The sequence below is a fragment of the Molossus molossus genome, unplaced genomic scaffold, assembly GCF_014108415.1.
Source record: "Molossus molossus isolate mMolMol1 unplaced genomic scaffold, mMolMol1.p scaffold_m16_p_3, whole genome shotgun sequence".
NCBI classification, from domain to species: domain Eukaryota; kingdom Metazoa; phylum Chordata; class Mammalia; order Chiroptera; family Molossidae; genus Molossus; species Molossus molossus.
In genome coordinates, this window is record NW_023425366.1 from 33,982,623 (window position 1) to 33,999,626 (window position 17,004).

The following is a 17,004-nucleotide window of genomic DNA, read 5'->3' on the forward strand; positions in this document are numbered from 1 at the left end:
TGAGTCCTAAGAGTTGGAAAAAATGCTGGAGACATCTAGTTGGTCTCCTACCAATGTAGGAAGTCTTACCCTAGATGTGGGGCCAAAGTTTAGGGCCCTAATTAGTTATTGAGAGAAAGGAGGCATGCGTCGGTGTTCCATTATCGATTACCCTCCAATTGTCACAATATCATATATAGTATCCCAGAGGTTTCTGAGAAATCACAATAATTTCTGCAGGTCAAACATTTCAACTATATTTCACTTGAATTTCACCAAAGGAGAGGTCTTTCCCTTCAGCATTAGAGGCAAAGCGTAACTGACGGTAGCGACATTCTTTCTGTTGTACTGAGGCAATAATTGCATTAACTGTTGGAGCCCACAGCATTTTACAAAATTTAAAATTCAACTTCTGAACCAGCTTTTCATCTTGAGACAAAATGGTAGCCACAAAGCTTTCAAGTGGACATGGCATTCCGTAATGAAGACAGAATCCCAACAACATCAATGGCTACTGAAGACTTTGGTATGCATTTAGAGACGATAGAGACAAATGCTTTAAATAATTCCCCCATGGAGGTTTCTAACTAGCAGTGGTGAAGGAAATCAAGCTAATTGAAAGATACTACTAACAAATAAATTTCTTGAGAGAGCAACGTTGTAAAGGCAAAGAACAGGTGTCAAACCTGCAGCTGGACAATAACATGATCACCTTCATCAGACATCAACTCCTGATGATGCAAAATAACTTGATGATGAAAAGCCAGCAGGGCAATGACAAGAGTCCATAATGAGAGGCTACAAAAAAGACTATCCTCTCATTTTTATAAATATTTGTAAAATTATGGTCAAATATGAAAAAATTGGAGCCATCTAGATGTCAATATTGCCCTGAAATATCAATAGTTATGAAAAAACAGAGCCCTCTGTATAATGGATGTTGACTGGAAGCCCAGTTCTGCGTCTTTGGTCATACCTTTCCTGTATTTATTTCAATAAACATTCTACTTCTTTGAAAGAAGGAACATCCATTGATCACCTCCTCTATGCCTGACACTTGTCATTATTTTTTATGAGAGTCATGATTCACCTGTGAGGTGGGCTTTAGGTTCCTTGCTTTCAGGTGAGGTATCTAATGCTTGGGGAGTTTTGTACCTGTCCAGCAGGGAAGCAAACTCAGACCCAAGGCTCTATCCCAACCCCACACAAAAAGAACCATGGGGAAACTGAGTCACATATTGGGTTCCTAAACCTTGCTCCCAGTGATTCTGGCTATGAGCTTCATGAGTAGCTTTAAGATCTTTCCCAAGACAGCCATGAACACTTCGAGCCACCCACTGCCTAAGCTTCCTAACCAGGGGCCCACACAGCCCCAAGGGTATATAAACTTGGGTGGGAAAAACATCATTATTTTCACTAACTTCTAGCTAAAATTAAGAACTTCATTTAATTATGATGGAAAGTGACAAACTACAGCAGTATCAGCGATATCTTGACTTTGTCACCAACAGAAATTCCAGATTTAAACAAATCACATTACGGTTGTAGATCCTGAAATGCCATCAGTGCTTGTGACTAGTCCACTCGGGGAGTGGCTGGACCTGCCTCTAAATCTGAGTATTGAGTTAATAAAGATGTGCTTTTTAATTTCATATTTTAGTTCATCATGTTTTTTAAAAAACTACTATAACTGTATTTTAGTATACAGCAGTCCCCCATTATCCATGGGGTATACGTTTCAAGACTTTCGGTGGATGCTTGAAACTGTGGATAGTAACGAACCTTACATATGCTATGTTTTTTCCTATACATACATACCTGTGATGAACTTTAATTTATAAATTAGGCACAGTAAAAGACTAACAATAACAATAAAATAGAACAATTATAACAATATACTGAAATAAATGTTACATGAATGTGGTCTGTCTCACAGCACCTTTTTGTATTGGACTAATCTTTTCACTTAAAGGAAGCACTTTATAGCATCTCTCTCACATATACAAATTGCCAGCATCACTACTCTTGCACTTTAGGGACATTATTAAGTAAAGTGAGGGTGACTTGAACACAAGCACTATGATGCCAGGACAGCCAGAGATCTGATAACCAAGACGGCTGCTAAGTGCCTAATGGGCAGGGGAGTCCACAGTGTGGAGACTGAAGACGAAGGGAGGGATGCTTCACGTGCCAGGTGTTCTACTTAAAATTTACGAATTGTGTATTTCTGGAATTTTTCATGTAATATTTTCAGACTAAGGCTGACTGTGAGTATGAATAGGGTGAAGTAATATAACTACATTTCCTTTGAAATCCCGTGAATTTTATCTTATGCATTTAAAAACATTATTCTGGAGAAGTCCACAGATGTCCTAGATGCCTAGGGGCTGAACAGTCCTCCCTGTGGCCTCGTGGGGGCCACAGGTGGCAGGAAGGGTTCTGAGGTCTCCTGTTCCTCTCTGACTGATCTTCATGAATAACCAAGAAGAGGCCTCCTTCTCTCTTATCTATAAAAAGGCAGATACCAGGATCCTCTTTTAAGTAAATTACTAAAAAAATGAATCACCCCAATTCAATACAGAAGCATTCAGAGTCACTTTTTTATTAGATTCATTTTATTTATGAATTAAAATTATGTCCTTTAAGCTTTATGTAATTTTACTGGTTGATCCCACAGTTAGAGAAACTGTCTTTTATGAGCTAAGATATTCCATAATATACATTATAAAACTGATCAAAGGAAAAACAAGCAGGTCTGTGAAGGGTGGGATGGCAATGGCCACCCTGGGCAGCTCATCTGCATTAGTTTCTGGTCTCTTTATACTGGACTCAGCTGCTTCCCCAGAGGACCCTACCTGTACCTTTACTGGCTCTGCCTTCCCAGGCCAGGCTGGAGGGCTGCCCTGACCCCAGGGGAGAGTTCTCCTACACAGTGGGCTGCAGAAGAAGCTTTCACAAGAAACAGTTCCCATGTCACAAAGTGAGATTAAAGAAATTGTGATTTAGTATTGTATTGACTTTTAAAAAGTTACATTTTAAAAGCTTGTGATAGTTAACTAGCTACAGTTAATTTAAGCTTGTAACAAATTCAGTTGACCTTTCCTCCATAATATTTCTACTTTTCCCTGGCTGGGAAGCAGGGTAGAGTAGGGTATGTCACTAACATGAAAGACCTCAGCACAGATAAATCCTTGCAGTAATTCATATTTGTTTTGTACAATTACATCCCATTCCTGACTTGTGTCTCCTGGGAAGCAAAATGGGTGCCCAGCTTGACACACAAAATTGCCTTAATTCATATGTATCAGCAAAGCAAAGATAACTGTTCTAATAATTATGTCCGACTTTATGTAGTAGTAATAGCTGTTTTCTATTATAACCAATATATAATCAATTCTGTAACTCCATATTCTGATCTTTGGAAATGTCTAAATTTCAAGATCAAAAAATGGCAAGCACCCCCTTAACAATATTTGTCTGGAATTTTGTTCTTCAATTGCCGAATGAGGCGAGTACATTTCAACTTTCAGTGTAATCTGATCCATTGTAAGATAGTTTTTCCTTATCTCTCTCATCAAAGAACTCTTAATAAAAAAAATATTGAGAACGATTGCTCAATATTGTGACAGAGAATTAGTATTCATTTTACAGAGATTACTTTTAAAGAACTAATTTCTGCAATCTGAGTGGTTTCCACCAATGTAGCCATTATGTTCAAAAAGCATTTCTTTCTCAAGTTATTTTCAGAATCTTTAAAATGCCTTTCCCTTTTGTGTATCAAAGAAATAAAGCAGCGATAATTATCTTTCTCCTACAGTTTGAAAGAATTCAAACATTCTTCCATTTCACACAATAGGTACAACAGCTCTGGTGAAGTTGGACTATTCTGATCGTTCAGCTTTGCTGATAATTCAGCACCGTGTGTTGAATTTGATCGATGCAGTCTCTCTTTCCTTGTGGGTGCTGCAGCAAAACCAAGAACAATATCATTGCCAAGGGCTCTCCAAGGTGCACAGGGCCCCCTGGGAACGACCAAGCTGCACATGCTACTGGTGTGGTGGCCTCCACCGCCAATGCCACAGCTCACAGAACCGGTGGCTCTGGCACTGGACTGCCTCGTGGCGACTCAGCTCTGCTCTTTACTAGCCATGTGCTTCAGGCACACATTTGAGCTCAGCACTCCTCAGTTTCCTCCTCTGGAAGAGGAGAATAACAACAACACTCACCTCAAAGGCTGCCGCAAGGTTTAACCAAGTGATCCATAAAGCATTTTGCACAGCTCCTGATACACATTCACAATCGGATGTCGCTTTGCAAGAGGGACCAAAGCTAAGGATGGAGTGTCTGCTTAGGCCAACCATCTTGAGACAAACACATTTATTCAGCACACAAGATGTGTTGGGCACTGTTTGAGGGGGAGGAGGAGTATTGTTTACATATGTAAATATAATCTAGCAGGGTAAACACAGAAATGAATGTCTTCCAGAAAATGCAAAGGTGGTACCTGAGGCTGCCTTACTGAATTTGCACACACCTGTTCCTGGGGGTAAGAAAGAGCATGCTGGGTTATGGCTATCAGATTTTATTATTATTATTTTTTAAATTCTCACCCGAGGATATTTTTTCCTTTTATCTTCAGATAGAGTGGGAGGGGGAGAGAAAGAGAGGGAGAGAAAGATTGACATGAGACACATCGACTGGCTGCCTCCCACACGACCCCAACCAGGGCTGGACTGAACCGCAACTGAAGTACGTGCCTTGCCGGAATCGAACCTGCGACTCTTTGGTCAGCGGGCTGATGCTCTAACCACTGAGCCAAATCGGCCAGGGCTGTGGCTATCAGACTTGAAACTGAACTTCAACTCACTGTCCAAATTGGCACTTTTTATTAAACATACAAACATAACCACCCAGACTGCTGCTCCTTAAAAAGAAAAACAAACCTCTCACATCCCTAATATAAACCAGAAAGGCAAACAGAAATGCATTTACATCCTTGTCGTGCAAGTTTAGATTTTCAGAATTCGACAACTCAGGGCAAAGCAAGTCACTACTATTATTAACTGTCCCATCAGCCTTGGGAGGAGTGAAGCGTCAGACAGCAGAGCTGTGGGGCCGCCAAGTTGGCATGGAACTATTTTTAGGTTGCAGAGTCCTGCCTGTGTCCTCCTGCCTGTCCTACTTGATAGGAGAACGAGCTATTTTTTCCTCTGAACAGTCAAGCACCTGGATACCTCAAGCTGCAGAGTCATCCTGGTGGGTAAACGTCTCCATCACTTACAGGCGGCACAGAACAAACCACTCAGTGACCATTAGAACCCCTTGCAAGTCCAGTCTCTTTAGGTGAGAGCACGCATCACCCACCCCAGGTCATCACTGTTTATGCTCTAGGTTTCCCGGCCTCCCTCTCAAGGGGACACCATCTCCCTGTTCCAAGCAGCACTCCAGGTTGGCTTTCCTGACCCTTCTCAGTGTGGCCCTGTGCTCACATGATTGCCTTCATTTATGTTCCTTTGCAAACCAGCACAACCTCTGGAGAAGCGAGAGGTGAAACTGGTCAAGGAGCTCCTGCTTGGGCTCCTTCTGGGAGGCAGCCTAACAAAATTCATGTCGGAGTCCAATCCCCACACCTCAGAAAGTATTCTGAGGCAATCAAGTTAAACCAAGGTCATGAGGGTAGAAATCCTAGTCCTGATGAGATGAGATTATGACACAGACACGAATAGAAGAAGATGTGAAGAGAAAGGAGAAGATGCCTGTCTACATGCTAAGGAGAGGCCTGGAGCAGATTCTCCCTCACACTCCGGGAAGGAACCAGCCCTGTCGGCACCTTGATCTCATATGTTCACCCTCCAGAACCGTGAAATAGTTCATTTCTGTTGGTGATGGCCCCTGGTCTATGGTATTCTGTTATAGCAGCCTTAGCAAACTAATACAGGACTCTTAAACATATGTCCATTATAATAGTTTAGAAACTCATACATTTTAGGAACTCAAAGTGCTGTTCTTCACCACTTTTTCTGATAAAACCTGGAGATGTTGCAGTCAAGAGAAAAATGCTGTTTCTAGAAGTTTTGAAAAAGATGGCTTTGTATGTGTGTACATGCACACATGATTCTCAGTGACACCCCTGGTACAGACCCCTTTAAGGCCTAAAGTCAACCTCAGAGATGCATGTTATGACCAAAGTTGATCTGCAGATGCACGTTATGACCCTTTACCTCATCACATTCTGACAAGTGGCCACATCTGCCAGTTTACTTTATTCGAAAGCCCCAGAAACTAGCGGTGTCAGGCAAACATAACCGTCTGGGCACTGTTTACTCATTTTTAATTCAAACACTAAGCTCTGAGGATGTTTCAGTCCTGTTGTTCTCAGTCTTCTGCTGATGGCTGGCTGCACATTTGTTTTCTGTGGACACAAAGGTTCATCATGCAGGTCACAATGGAGAGGACTGCCTGGAGGGTGCAGGTGTGTAGGTGGGCAGGCAGCTTTGCTGGTATGGGTTCATTTTCACAGCCTTGCCGCTCACTGCTGGTATTAGAACTCGAAGCTGTATTAATGTTATCTGACTGCATGGAGCAGTGGTTTCCTCACCTGTACAGCGACCACTGGAACAGTATAAATAAGTGAGGTGCAACAGCCTGATTGCTTAGCTGGCCCAGAACGTGGCCCAGACAGAGCCTGCAGTAGATGTGAGTTGCTGCCACCATTATTACGATCAATATCATCTTCATGGTGGGTCCAGTCCTGTGGTTGGCTCTGAGAGGGTAGAGGAGGAGTGAGGAACTATCTTTCAAGTGCCATCTGGTCCCCTGCCCCTGTCCACGTTTAACTAATTAAAAGGGGGACACTCAGGAGATGAGCAGATGTGAAAATGGAATCCTGAGTTAGTGCTCCCTCAAGTGGCTTTTGGGGAACCTTATGCTCACACAACTGCAAGAAGAGAGTCTCTGTCCAGTCCTCCAATCATCCCAGACGCCACACCAGGAGGACAAGCCAGTGAGCTCCGGGGCGTTTCTGAGCTGGACCCTTCCCTGTTGAGTTCACAGAGCCTGCCCACTGTTGTTTCCACCGTAGGCTGCCTGCGGGTACAAGCACTGCGCTACCCTGCATCTGGCTTCAGCTTCAAGACCCACTTCTTACAGCTTTGAACGTCAAAAGTCATGTACAGGAGCTGTGCACTGTCTCCTTTGGGTTCAGTAAATGTTAAAGGGTATAAGTAATGGTCTGAACTTTGAACACTGTCACCAGTCCATTTTAAAAGTACAGGGATTTTCAGCCAACTACAGAGAAGAAAAGAGTTACCTAAAATGTTTCTGTTAGTCAAAAGAGGCTTTGCCCTGGACAGCGAATCAGCCTGCATGTATGTCGCTGTCTCCACATAGCACACAAGAAATTCATGTTGATTTAACCGAAAACAGCCACAGCCCATATAGCAGCACACCAGAGATTTTGATAACACGAGACAAAGAGTCAGGCAAAGGCCTTGTGAAATGACTGAATTGATCATATTGTGTGATAAACTCCAACTTTTATTTTGTTCACCAAAAAGTTAAGCTGATCTTTTCATATTACCAATGAAACATTTAATATTATTTTACGATTTCTCTAAAGATATAAAGCAAAATCAACTTGGTGTATCTTCAATTCAGAAAGTTAAGCTTAGCAATTATGAAAGAGGAAAAGGAGCCTTTTCTGACTTTGTCACTTAAGAAAAAAATGAATCCTAAAAAGAAATGCTAGCTAATGGAGGAATGTACCAGAATGAATGATTTGTTCTTTTAATTTCTGGTTTGGTAGTAATCCTGGTTCTCTTGGAATACCTCATCAGGTACTTGGAGTGCTTTCCCAAAGCCTATCGCCTTTTACTGCGGAAATTATTTGGTGATTACAGTGCTGCAATGAGCTATCTGTAGGTAGGGAATTCATAAAGGCAGGGAAGGCACAATAATGCTCAGGTTCCTGACACAATTCTGTGCACAGAATCCTGAAACATTAATGACTTCATTTCTCCTGTTCTTACACTGCATTTCGAATAGTTTAAGTATAGCCTACATTCCTCTCATTTGGATCTTGAAGTCAGCATGGAAAAAGCAAAGCCATTGAATTGGTATTTTTAATACTTGCTGAGTTCTCACCTTCTTTTCAATATTGTATACACTGGAATTTAGAATAGGTACTATAACACAATATGCTAGGTGGAGGACACTGAGTTCAATTAGGTAAGGTTTTGGAATTAATAAATAAAATTTTATTGATAATTACTTTCAACACTGAGGTCACTAACTTGCCAGCTATATGCAAGATTTTCAATTCTGATTACAACGAAAAGGAATTTAAACACAACGGTGTGCCTATTTTAATAGAAGTACATGGGCACCAACAGAACTACTACTCAAAGCATTAATGTAAATATGGGAAACATGTAATTTACTAAGATATATCTCCTTTTTAAAAAATTTCCTTAGTTCTCATTTGAGATCTTTACTTTCCCACATCTTTTAAAACGCAGGCTGCGGTCCAGGTGACCTCTAGGATCTCTTCCAAGTCTAAAGTGTGATTCCGTGCTTCTATAAAACAAAATAACATTCCTTTTCCTCGCACCCCCAAAGTCATCTTCACTGTGAAGAATGAAAAAAAGGCAAGAAACCACTTCAGAGCGTTCTGATAAGCAATAATTTCAAGAACAAATAACAAAAGCATTTCTGTGGAATATTCCTCCACATCATTTGTATAAATTCTGTTTGAAAATAAACTGAGACCCCCCCCACCCCCACCCCCGTGGCTTGTATCAATTCACAGGCACCTTACATCAGAGCCAGCATTGCATTACAGGATTCGGAATGGACCTTTGATGTTAAAGAGTTAAACCTTGCTCAGTTAGAGATGTCTTTCCAGACCTGTCACATCCATCCTATTCCCAACTCAAGAAATAAGTGGAACCTAAACCCCAGAAAAGATACACTAGCAGAATAGTTACTTGGTAACAACTGACCGCAGTCAAGAATTAAGTGCCTTTCTCCACTGGACGTAGGATGCTATCTGCTTGGCATCCCCGGGGCTCCACCTCCAGCGAATGGGCAGAACAAGCACTGTTTGATTAGTGTGAAAGATCCTGCAGTGAAAGCGATAGAGGCAGGTGACAGGGCACTGATCGCTTCTGACATGCTCGCGGTGGAAAACCAAATCGAGGTCATTCATCTTCTAAACAAAACAATTATTCTTCATAAATCTAAAAGATGCCCATATAAAAATATGATTTTATTAAGTAATGTGTAATACTGATGTGGGAAAACATCAACTAACTTGAACATGATCAAGAGCACATAACATGGAAAGATAAAACCTTGTGCACCTGTCTGTAGCCAGGTGGGAACATATTTTGGGAGATTCATTCATTCTCTGATCTCAGGTCCTCTGAGGTTTCTTTTCGGTAAAGCTGCCATCTGGTGCAATAGGCGAGGAGACACAGGCATCAAACTCGCCCGTTAATTCACTATTTAGTAAAAAAAATCTTTAGCGCTGATAAAGGATTTGACCACTGGGCTCCAGGAAACCAAAGGAAGAAACCAGTCTGAGAAAGAACAAGAGGTAAAGGTCCTGGAAGGAACAGGTATCAGGCATTTCCTTGGCAGAGTCTGGCCTTGCCACTTAAGGAGACACTCACACCACACCTCTGCCTCCCCAGTGAAATTTCTCAAAAGCAAAATTTTCACCTGCTGCTCAGGAAAAGCAAGCAGAGTCGGGGAGAAGATTACCCAGACGGGATGCAGGCCTCTGCAGAGCACCTCACTGCAGAGCACCCACCCGCAGAGCATCCCACCTGCAGGGCACCCACTGAGAAGTTGGGGGGAAAAACCTTTGTCTATGTGTATGTGGTGGGGTGGTAAAATAGGTTGGACATTTGGATCCTGAGTTACACGTAAAGTTCCACCTTTACGGATATTATGGGGACAGGAGATGGGAGAAGCAGATGAGGAGAGAGCAGCGGTGGGGAATGGGAGAGGGTGGGCAGTGGAGAGTCGGAAGACGGGTTGGAGAGGAAGAAAGGCAGAGAGGGAGGTGGTGGTGGAGGAAGTGATGGAGGGCTGGGAAGAGAGGAGTAGAGGGAAGAGTGGAGAAAAGGATAAAGGACCGAGGAGTGAGGGGTAGGGCTGAGGGACGACGAGGGAGCTGGTAAGAGGGAGAAGAGAGAGAGTAGAAAAAGGAGAAGAGAGCAGGACGGGAGAAAGCAGGAGAGTGAATTCTGGAGAGACAGGAGAGTGAGCAGACCAGGAGACAGGGCGGGGGATCGGGAGAGACGAGATGGAAAAGTAAGGAATATGATGCTTTGGAAAAGAAGCGGAGGCTCCGGGAAGTCTCCCCGGTCTCCCGGTTGGAGCCCCTCGCGCAAGAGCAGCCCGGGCTCGGAGAGAGACGTCCAAAGGGGCTAGCCCGGCGGGTAGGATCACTGGCCGCGCGCCCCAGCCTCCCCCGCCCCCGCACTTACCTGGCCCTTGACCAGGCTGGCTGCAAACTGGCGCATGACGGCCTCCACCGTGTAGGCGCTGGACCAGCCCCGCGGCGTGAGCAGCTCCATGCAGATGGCGCCGCCGTCCAGCACGTAGCCGTTCTCCAGGCGCGGGCTGAGTACCCGCATGAAAGGCGGCGAGAAGGGGAAGTTGTCGGGGAAGGTGAGGTTGAGCAGGATGAACTCGGTGTTGGTCTCCTTCATGTCCTGCCACAGCACCGAGTCCTTGTCCACCTGGTGCAGCTTCACGTTCCAGTCGAAGAGGCTCTCGTCCACCAGCTCCACGGAGATGAACCTGTCGCTGAGGCGCGCGATGTCCTGCAGCTCCTTCATGAGCCGCCGGCTGCGCACCTGCGTGCAGTGCTGCTGGCGCGCCACGGGTACCAGGCTGCCGCCCGCCGCCGCCGCCGCCCCCGCCGGGCCCGGCCCCGCCCTGGCGCCCGCCGCCTGCTCCCGGGGGCCCCCGGCGCCCGCCGCCCCTGCCGCCCCCGCCGCCGGCTGCGGCGGCTTGTCGCGCGGTGCCAGCTCCGGTGCGCGCTTGCCCTTGCCCTTGCCCGGCCCGGGGCTGGCGTCGCCCGCGCCCCCGGGGGGGTGCTGCTGCTGCTTGTGGCCGCCGCTCTTGGCGCCGCCCTTGCCGCGCAGCGACGCGCTCTGCTGGCCGCCGCCGCCGCGGTGGTTGTGGTGGTGCTTGGGGTCTTCGGTGTCCCGGTTGTGCAGGCGGATGAGCCCGATTTTGCGGAGCAGCGTGGCCATTTTAGACTCGGCTCCGGCTTGGGGCTTTCCTCGGCTCCTGCCTCCGGATCCTGAGAACCGGGGCGCGGGGCGGCGGCGACGGGCCGACCACTCAGCGGGGCGCGGCGCGGGCCACTCCGGGCACCAGCGGCCGTGGCGCAGCTGAGCGGGCAGCAAGCGCGCTCGCTGGCCGCTGTATAGCCGCTGTCATATGACGGGGCCCGCTCTGGCTCGGGCTCCGGCCGCCCGGGGAGCGGAGGCGAGGAGGAGGCGCGGCGTGGTTGGCTGTCCCCGGGCTGGTCCCTGGGCGCAGCCCCCGGGAACCTGGTATCCGCGGTCCTTTGTGCGCGGCCGAAGCCGGGCTGGCCTAAGGTCCGAATGCTGCGCCGGGGCGCGCAGAATCGACCGAAGCGCCCCGGAGGCAGCGAGGTGGCCGCAGGCTCGCGCCGTGCGCGCCTGCCGGGCCGTGCCGCGCTGGCGGCTACCGCGGGGCCCCGGCCGCTGCCGCTCGCGTCGCCGCCGCCGCTGCGGCTGCTGACATTGCAGAGGCGGCTGCTCTGTCTGAGCCGAGCGCGGCGCGGAGGGGGCGGCCCTGCCGGCCGGGAGGAGGGGGGACGCGGGGCGGAGCCGCGGGCTTGCCTGCGCCGTGCTGCCCCGCCGCCCTCCCGCTGCCCGTCTCCCGCGGCGACACGCGCTTGGCCGCTGGGGGGAGACAGCGGCGCGCCGGGCCAGCGGGGTGTGGGCAGCAGGGTCTCCGCGCCAGGCTAACCTGCTGGCAGAAGCTGGGGCGAGGGTGCGGACGAGCTGGAAAAGGGGCGTGTGAGCGCGCTAGTGGGATTGTTACAGACTCCTGTCCTTCTGCCCGGTATCCGGGCTCGCTGCGCCCCCAGCCCGAGCCTCCGACCTCACTTAACCTCGTTAGAACAATCCGAACGGGAAGAGGTGCGGGGAAGCGTGGAAAGCAGCCTGATTACTGATTGCTGGGACCAGATGGAGCCTGTTGTCCCGCACAGCCGTCCTGAGCCGGCAGAGACTGGGGCTAGGGGACCAGCAGCGGGGACGCTTTCATAAAGAATGATCAACGAATCATGGAAGAGGGAGGAGGATGTGGGAATCGTGCCCACCGCAAACATGCTGAAGTCCTTTGAATTAACCTTAAGGGGTTAATATTATGCGAATTAACCCTTCTACCCGGCGGGCTCCTCTCGGGTCCCTCACGTAGAGGTCCCTACGTTCTAAAAAGGGGTTCTCGGAGAGGGGACTGCCGAACACTAGCTTTTGACTCCTTTCCAAAAGGCTGACGCCCGCGGTGCTCAGGGCTCTTGGCAGGCCCCTCTGCGACCCCGGAGTCTTCGGTACCCATGGCTGACCTCGGCATCACTCGCGGAAGAGGAGGGGAACCTCCTTCAGCCTGGATGCTTTCCTTCCTCCCCTCTCTTTCTGTCTTTAAGCCTTGAAACTTATTTTTATCTGTGAAAATTTTGAGAAAAATTTATGTTCAGAGCCTTAGTCGCTGGAACAACATGGGAACTGGTGGAGCTTCGATGTTTGCAGGAAGCGTGCTGCCATGCACGGTCTAGGGTCAAGCTCAGCGATGGTGAGAGGCAGAAATGACCTGTGATATAGGAAAAATTACCCTGTAAACCTAAATAGCTAAGAACTTGAAACTTCACTGCTGTTCCCGGTTGTATTTCAACTTGGGGAGCCTCTATGTTCATCAGCAGAGTGTGTGTGTTCATTCTGATGCCACCATGATTTTTTTTTTAAAACCACCTTTATTGTTTTTACTTTTTCCAAATTATTAAACATTTTCACTGTGAAAAATAACCCTTTAAGCCACCGTGGACAGTGGTACAGGTCTGAGGTTTGGTTTTCTGGGGTTGTCTACCAGGAAAGCCAGGTGTCATCATGATACTCACAAGCCGTGGCATTTAAGCAGAAGGTGCTGACACCTTGGAGTACTGTTCCCTGGAGAGGTGACTATACGCAAAGGTGCATTTCCATGGAGGCTGTTTTCAAGTGGGTGGAACTGGGTTGAGAAGGAAGATAAAAATGTCTGTCTCTTAAGTACTGTGCGTTCATTTAATCTGGGGGAAGAAGGGGTATGAAAAGGTCCCATTTTATTGGTGAAGAAACCGAGTTTTAAAGAGGCTCAGCAGCTGACCCAGCTTAGCCGTATGCTTCCACCTACACCCTGGTCCTTGTGCCTCCAGGCCCCTGCTGGAGGTTGGCTAGCTACCTCAAACAGCACACTGCATTACCAGGTCCGTGACTTGGTAGGGCGATCAGCCCCAGTCCCTAAGGTGAGGTGAGAAAGCCTCCACAAATGTGATTATCATGGTCACAGACCCAGCTGCCCTTGGGCGAGGCTCAGGGATGTCCTCTGGTGGGGTTTGGGAGAGGTCCCAAGGAGCTGTCTATAAGGCCTTTAATTCTGAATAGAATTATTATTAGGGTTATAATATAATTTATTGTCTGAATGCAGATTTCTTGGTTTTCTAGAGTGAAAGGATCACAATTAACACTGATGCCAAAGTAGGACTGACTGACACATAAGATGGTGGTCATCTTACCTGTTACCTACCTGTCACACAGCATCTCTCATCAACTTTTATATTTATAAAAATTTTTTTTTCCTTTATTGATTTTAAAGGAAGAGTAAGTGAATGGGAGAAAGAGATAGAAACATCAATGAGAGAGAACAGCAATTGGCCGCCTCCTGCATGCCCTGGACTGGGGATTGGGCCCACAACCTGTACATGTGTCCTGACCCGGAATCGAACTGGCGACCTCTTGGTGCATGGGTCAACACTCAAACACTGAGCCACACCAGAGGCACTCTGATCAACTCTTTAAAGGGCTAAAGCCATATGCTAGTTAAAAATTGGAAACAACTTAAACTTACTACCAGAGGGGAAGTGTGAAGCATGCCTAATCCACTTGAGGATGTATTATACAGCAATAACTAGAGTTATAACAATTATATAGCAAATGAAAATATATACACCCTGGCTGGATTGGTAGCCTCTTCCTCGACAATGGTCAGTGGTATAATCTTGCTGTCATTCAGGTTGTGTAACCTCCATATAAAATTTCAGACCATCTAGATACTCTTCAGATGACATCTATATTTTCCTTTTGGTGGACGAATGCAGTTGTTTGTAAGCAAGAACTCTGACTTACAACTTCTATCTGATTGAGATTGCCCTGGCAGGAAGTAGTGCGTGCACAGAGCACAGGCTCCATGGCATCTCCCCTTAGGTACTACCCCCCACCCCCTAACTCACAGGGCCCTCAGGCTGCTCTTCTCAAAACCTTCACTTCAGTCACCCTTGAGCTTGCTGTTTTCCATACAAACCTAACTCAGGATGGCAAGTGAGTGTTATCTCCTTGCCAACTTGAATCAAGTGGTGGAAGCTGCCAGAGGTATTCGGAAGGGCTGAGAAGAATATGGTCCTCGATGAAGGATGTCTGCTCTAAGTGCTGGGTGAACAGCATTCCACATAGCAGGCGTCTCTGACTTAACTCCAAGGATTCTGGAAGAATACGCCTTGGTTAAAGTAATTCATGTGAAATTTTAAGTAATGTATAGTTCCCTAGGGATATTTATATACATATTTTAAAAATTTATCTTTATTGTTGAAAGTATTATAGATGTCCCTCCTTTTTTTCCACATTGACTTCTTCCTCCCCAATCTCACCCCAATCCTGCCTTCCCCACACTATTGTCTATACACATAGAAGTCCTTTGGTTTATCTCTTACCATCCCTGCCTCATCCCTTCCCTCTGAGATTTGTCAGTTTTTTTCCCTATTCCCATGTCTCTGGATCTGTTTTGTTCATCAGCTTATTTTGTTCATTATATTCCACAAATAAGTAAGATCATGTGGAACTTGTCTTTCTCTGACTGGCTTATTTTGCTTAGCATAATACTCTCCAGGTCCCTCCATGTCATCTCAAAGGGTGAGAGATCTTTCTTTCTTACAGCTGCATAGTACTCCATTGTGTATATGTACCACGGCTTTTTTATCCATTCATCCACTGATGGACACTTGGGCTGTTTCCAGATCTTAGCTATTGTAAACAGTACTGCTATGAACATAGGTAGGGGTGCATATATTCTTGGTGTTTCAGGCTTCTTAGGATAGATTCCTAGAAGTGGGATCACTGGATCAAATGGCAGTTCCATTTTTAATTTTTTGAGGAAACACCATATTTTTTTCCACAGTGGCTGCACCAGTCTGCATTCCCACCAGCAGTGTGCTAGAGTCCCCTTTTCTCCACACCCTGGCCAACACTTGTTTGATGAGTTGTTGATGGCAGCCATTCTGGCAGGTATGACGTGACACCTCATAGTTGTTTTAATTTGGATCTCTCTGATGATTAGTGACGCTGAGCACTTTTTCATATGTATCTTGGCCATTTTTATGTCCTGTTTGGAGAAATGTCTATTTACGTCCTCTGCCCATTTTTTAATTGAATTTTTTGTCATTCTTTTGTTGAGGTGTGTGAGTACTTTATATATTTTGGAAATTAACTACTTATCGGATATATCATTGGCAAATATGTTCTCCCACACAGTGGGTTCCCTTTTCATTTTGATGCTGTTTCTTTTGCTGTGCAGAAGCTTTTTGGTTTGGTGTAGCCCCATTTATTGATTTTTTGCCTTTGTTTCACTTGCCCTAGGCGATGTATTGGTGAAAAGTCTGCTACATGTGATGTCTGAGATTTTGTTGCCTACATTTTGTTCTAGAATTCTTATGGCTTCACAGGTTACATTTAAGTCTTTTATCCACTTTGAGTTTATTCTTGTGTATGAAATAAGTTGGTGGTCAAGTTTCATTTTTTTGCATATATTTTCAATTAAAATATTTTGTATTAGTTACAGTACTGGTGAGGTTGCTTTAAAAAACTAATCTAGAGAATCAACTAAGAAGTGTATTTCTCTTATATGTAATGGGACAGGGCACTTACTACATGGCTTCCATGGTGGCTTCAGTTGCTGCCTTTTCGATGATTCTGGAAGTGACTCTAATTAAATGCCCTGGCAGTTGTACACACCACCCTTACGCATATCCCATTCCGTATGCGGCTCCAAAGCAGTCCGGGAGATGTAGCTTTGGCTGGAAAGCAGGTGCCAGCTTAAACTCACTAGGAAGGAATGGAGTATGGACACCGGGGGCAGTTAGAAGTCTTTGCCACATGCACTTTCTTCAGTGGATTTTTAGCAGTTCAGTTTAGGGGAGTAAAACTGTAAAATGAAGGATTTCAGATCATGAATACGTGCAGAATCTTTATTGGGCATTCCCTCTAGCCTGCACCTGAGCAGTTCTCCACTCTGCCCTTCAGGTCGGGACACAGGTTTCTCCTAGCATAATAACACTTTGTTGTAATTCTTTTGGTGTATAAACTCTCTTCTACTGGTCAACCATGACATTTGTCCCCTTGGGGTGAACTGGGCTCTGGTTTTGTGGCAATAAGGAGTGGTGGGTGAGTGTTGAGCAGAGCGGGTCTTTTTTTTAAAGGCAACTTCTTTGGGTCAGATAGAGTCTTCAGGCAAAGAAAGGCTGGAGTTCTCATCCAGGTGAGGAGGAACTACTGGCAAGTGATGCTTAGGGGTTTTAGGGTGGGAGTTTTCTCAGAGCTTTCTGATTCAACCCAATGGACTACTTTTAATGGTCAGGGAGCTACTTCTTTACAATTGCTACCCCAACTCCCCAGAGGTTGGCATAGCTGTGAATTCAATGTATTTTATAATTCTGCAACCTCAAGCACCAAA

The 17,004-nt window shown here is 46.3% G+C and overlaps 1 protein-coding gene across 1 annotated transcript in view; it reads right to left on the reverse strand.

Moving 5' to 3' along the window:
- UBE2QL1 (ubiquitin conjugating enzyme E2 Q family like 1) overlaps positions 1-11,310 on the reverse strand; it is a 38,860-nt gene extending 27,550 nt beyond the window's left edge. Inside the window, exon 1 of the mRNA XM_036280112.1 lies at positions 10,473-11,310. Within this exon, the coding sequence (XP_036136005.1) occupies positions 10,473-11,246 (774 nt within the window). The 5' untranslated portion in view covers positions 11,247-11,310. The remainder of the gene's footprint in view (positions 1-10,472) is intronic.
- Between the last annotated feature and the right edge of the window lie 5,694 nt (positions 11,311-17,004).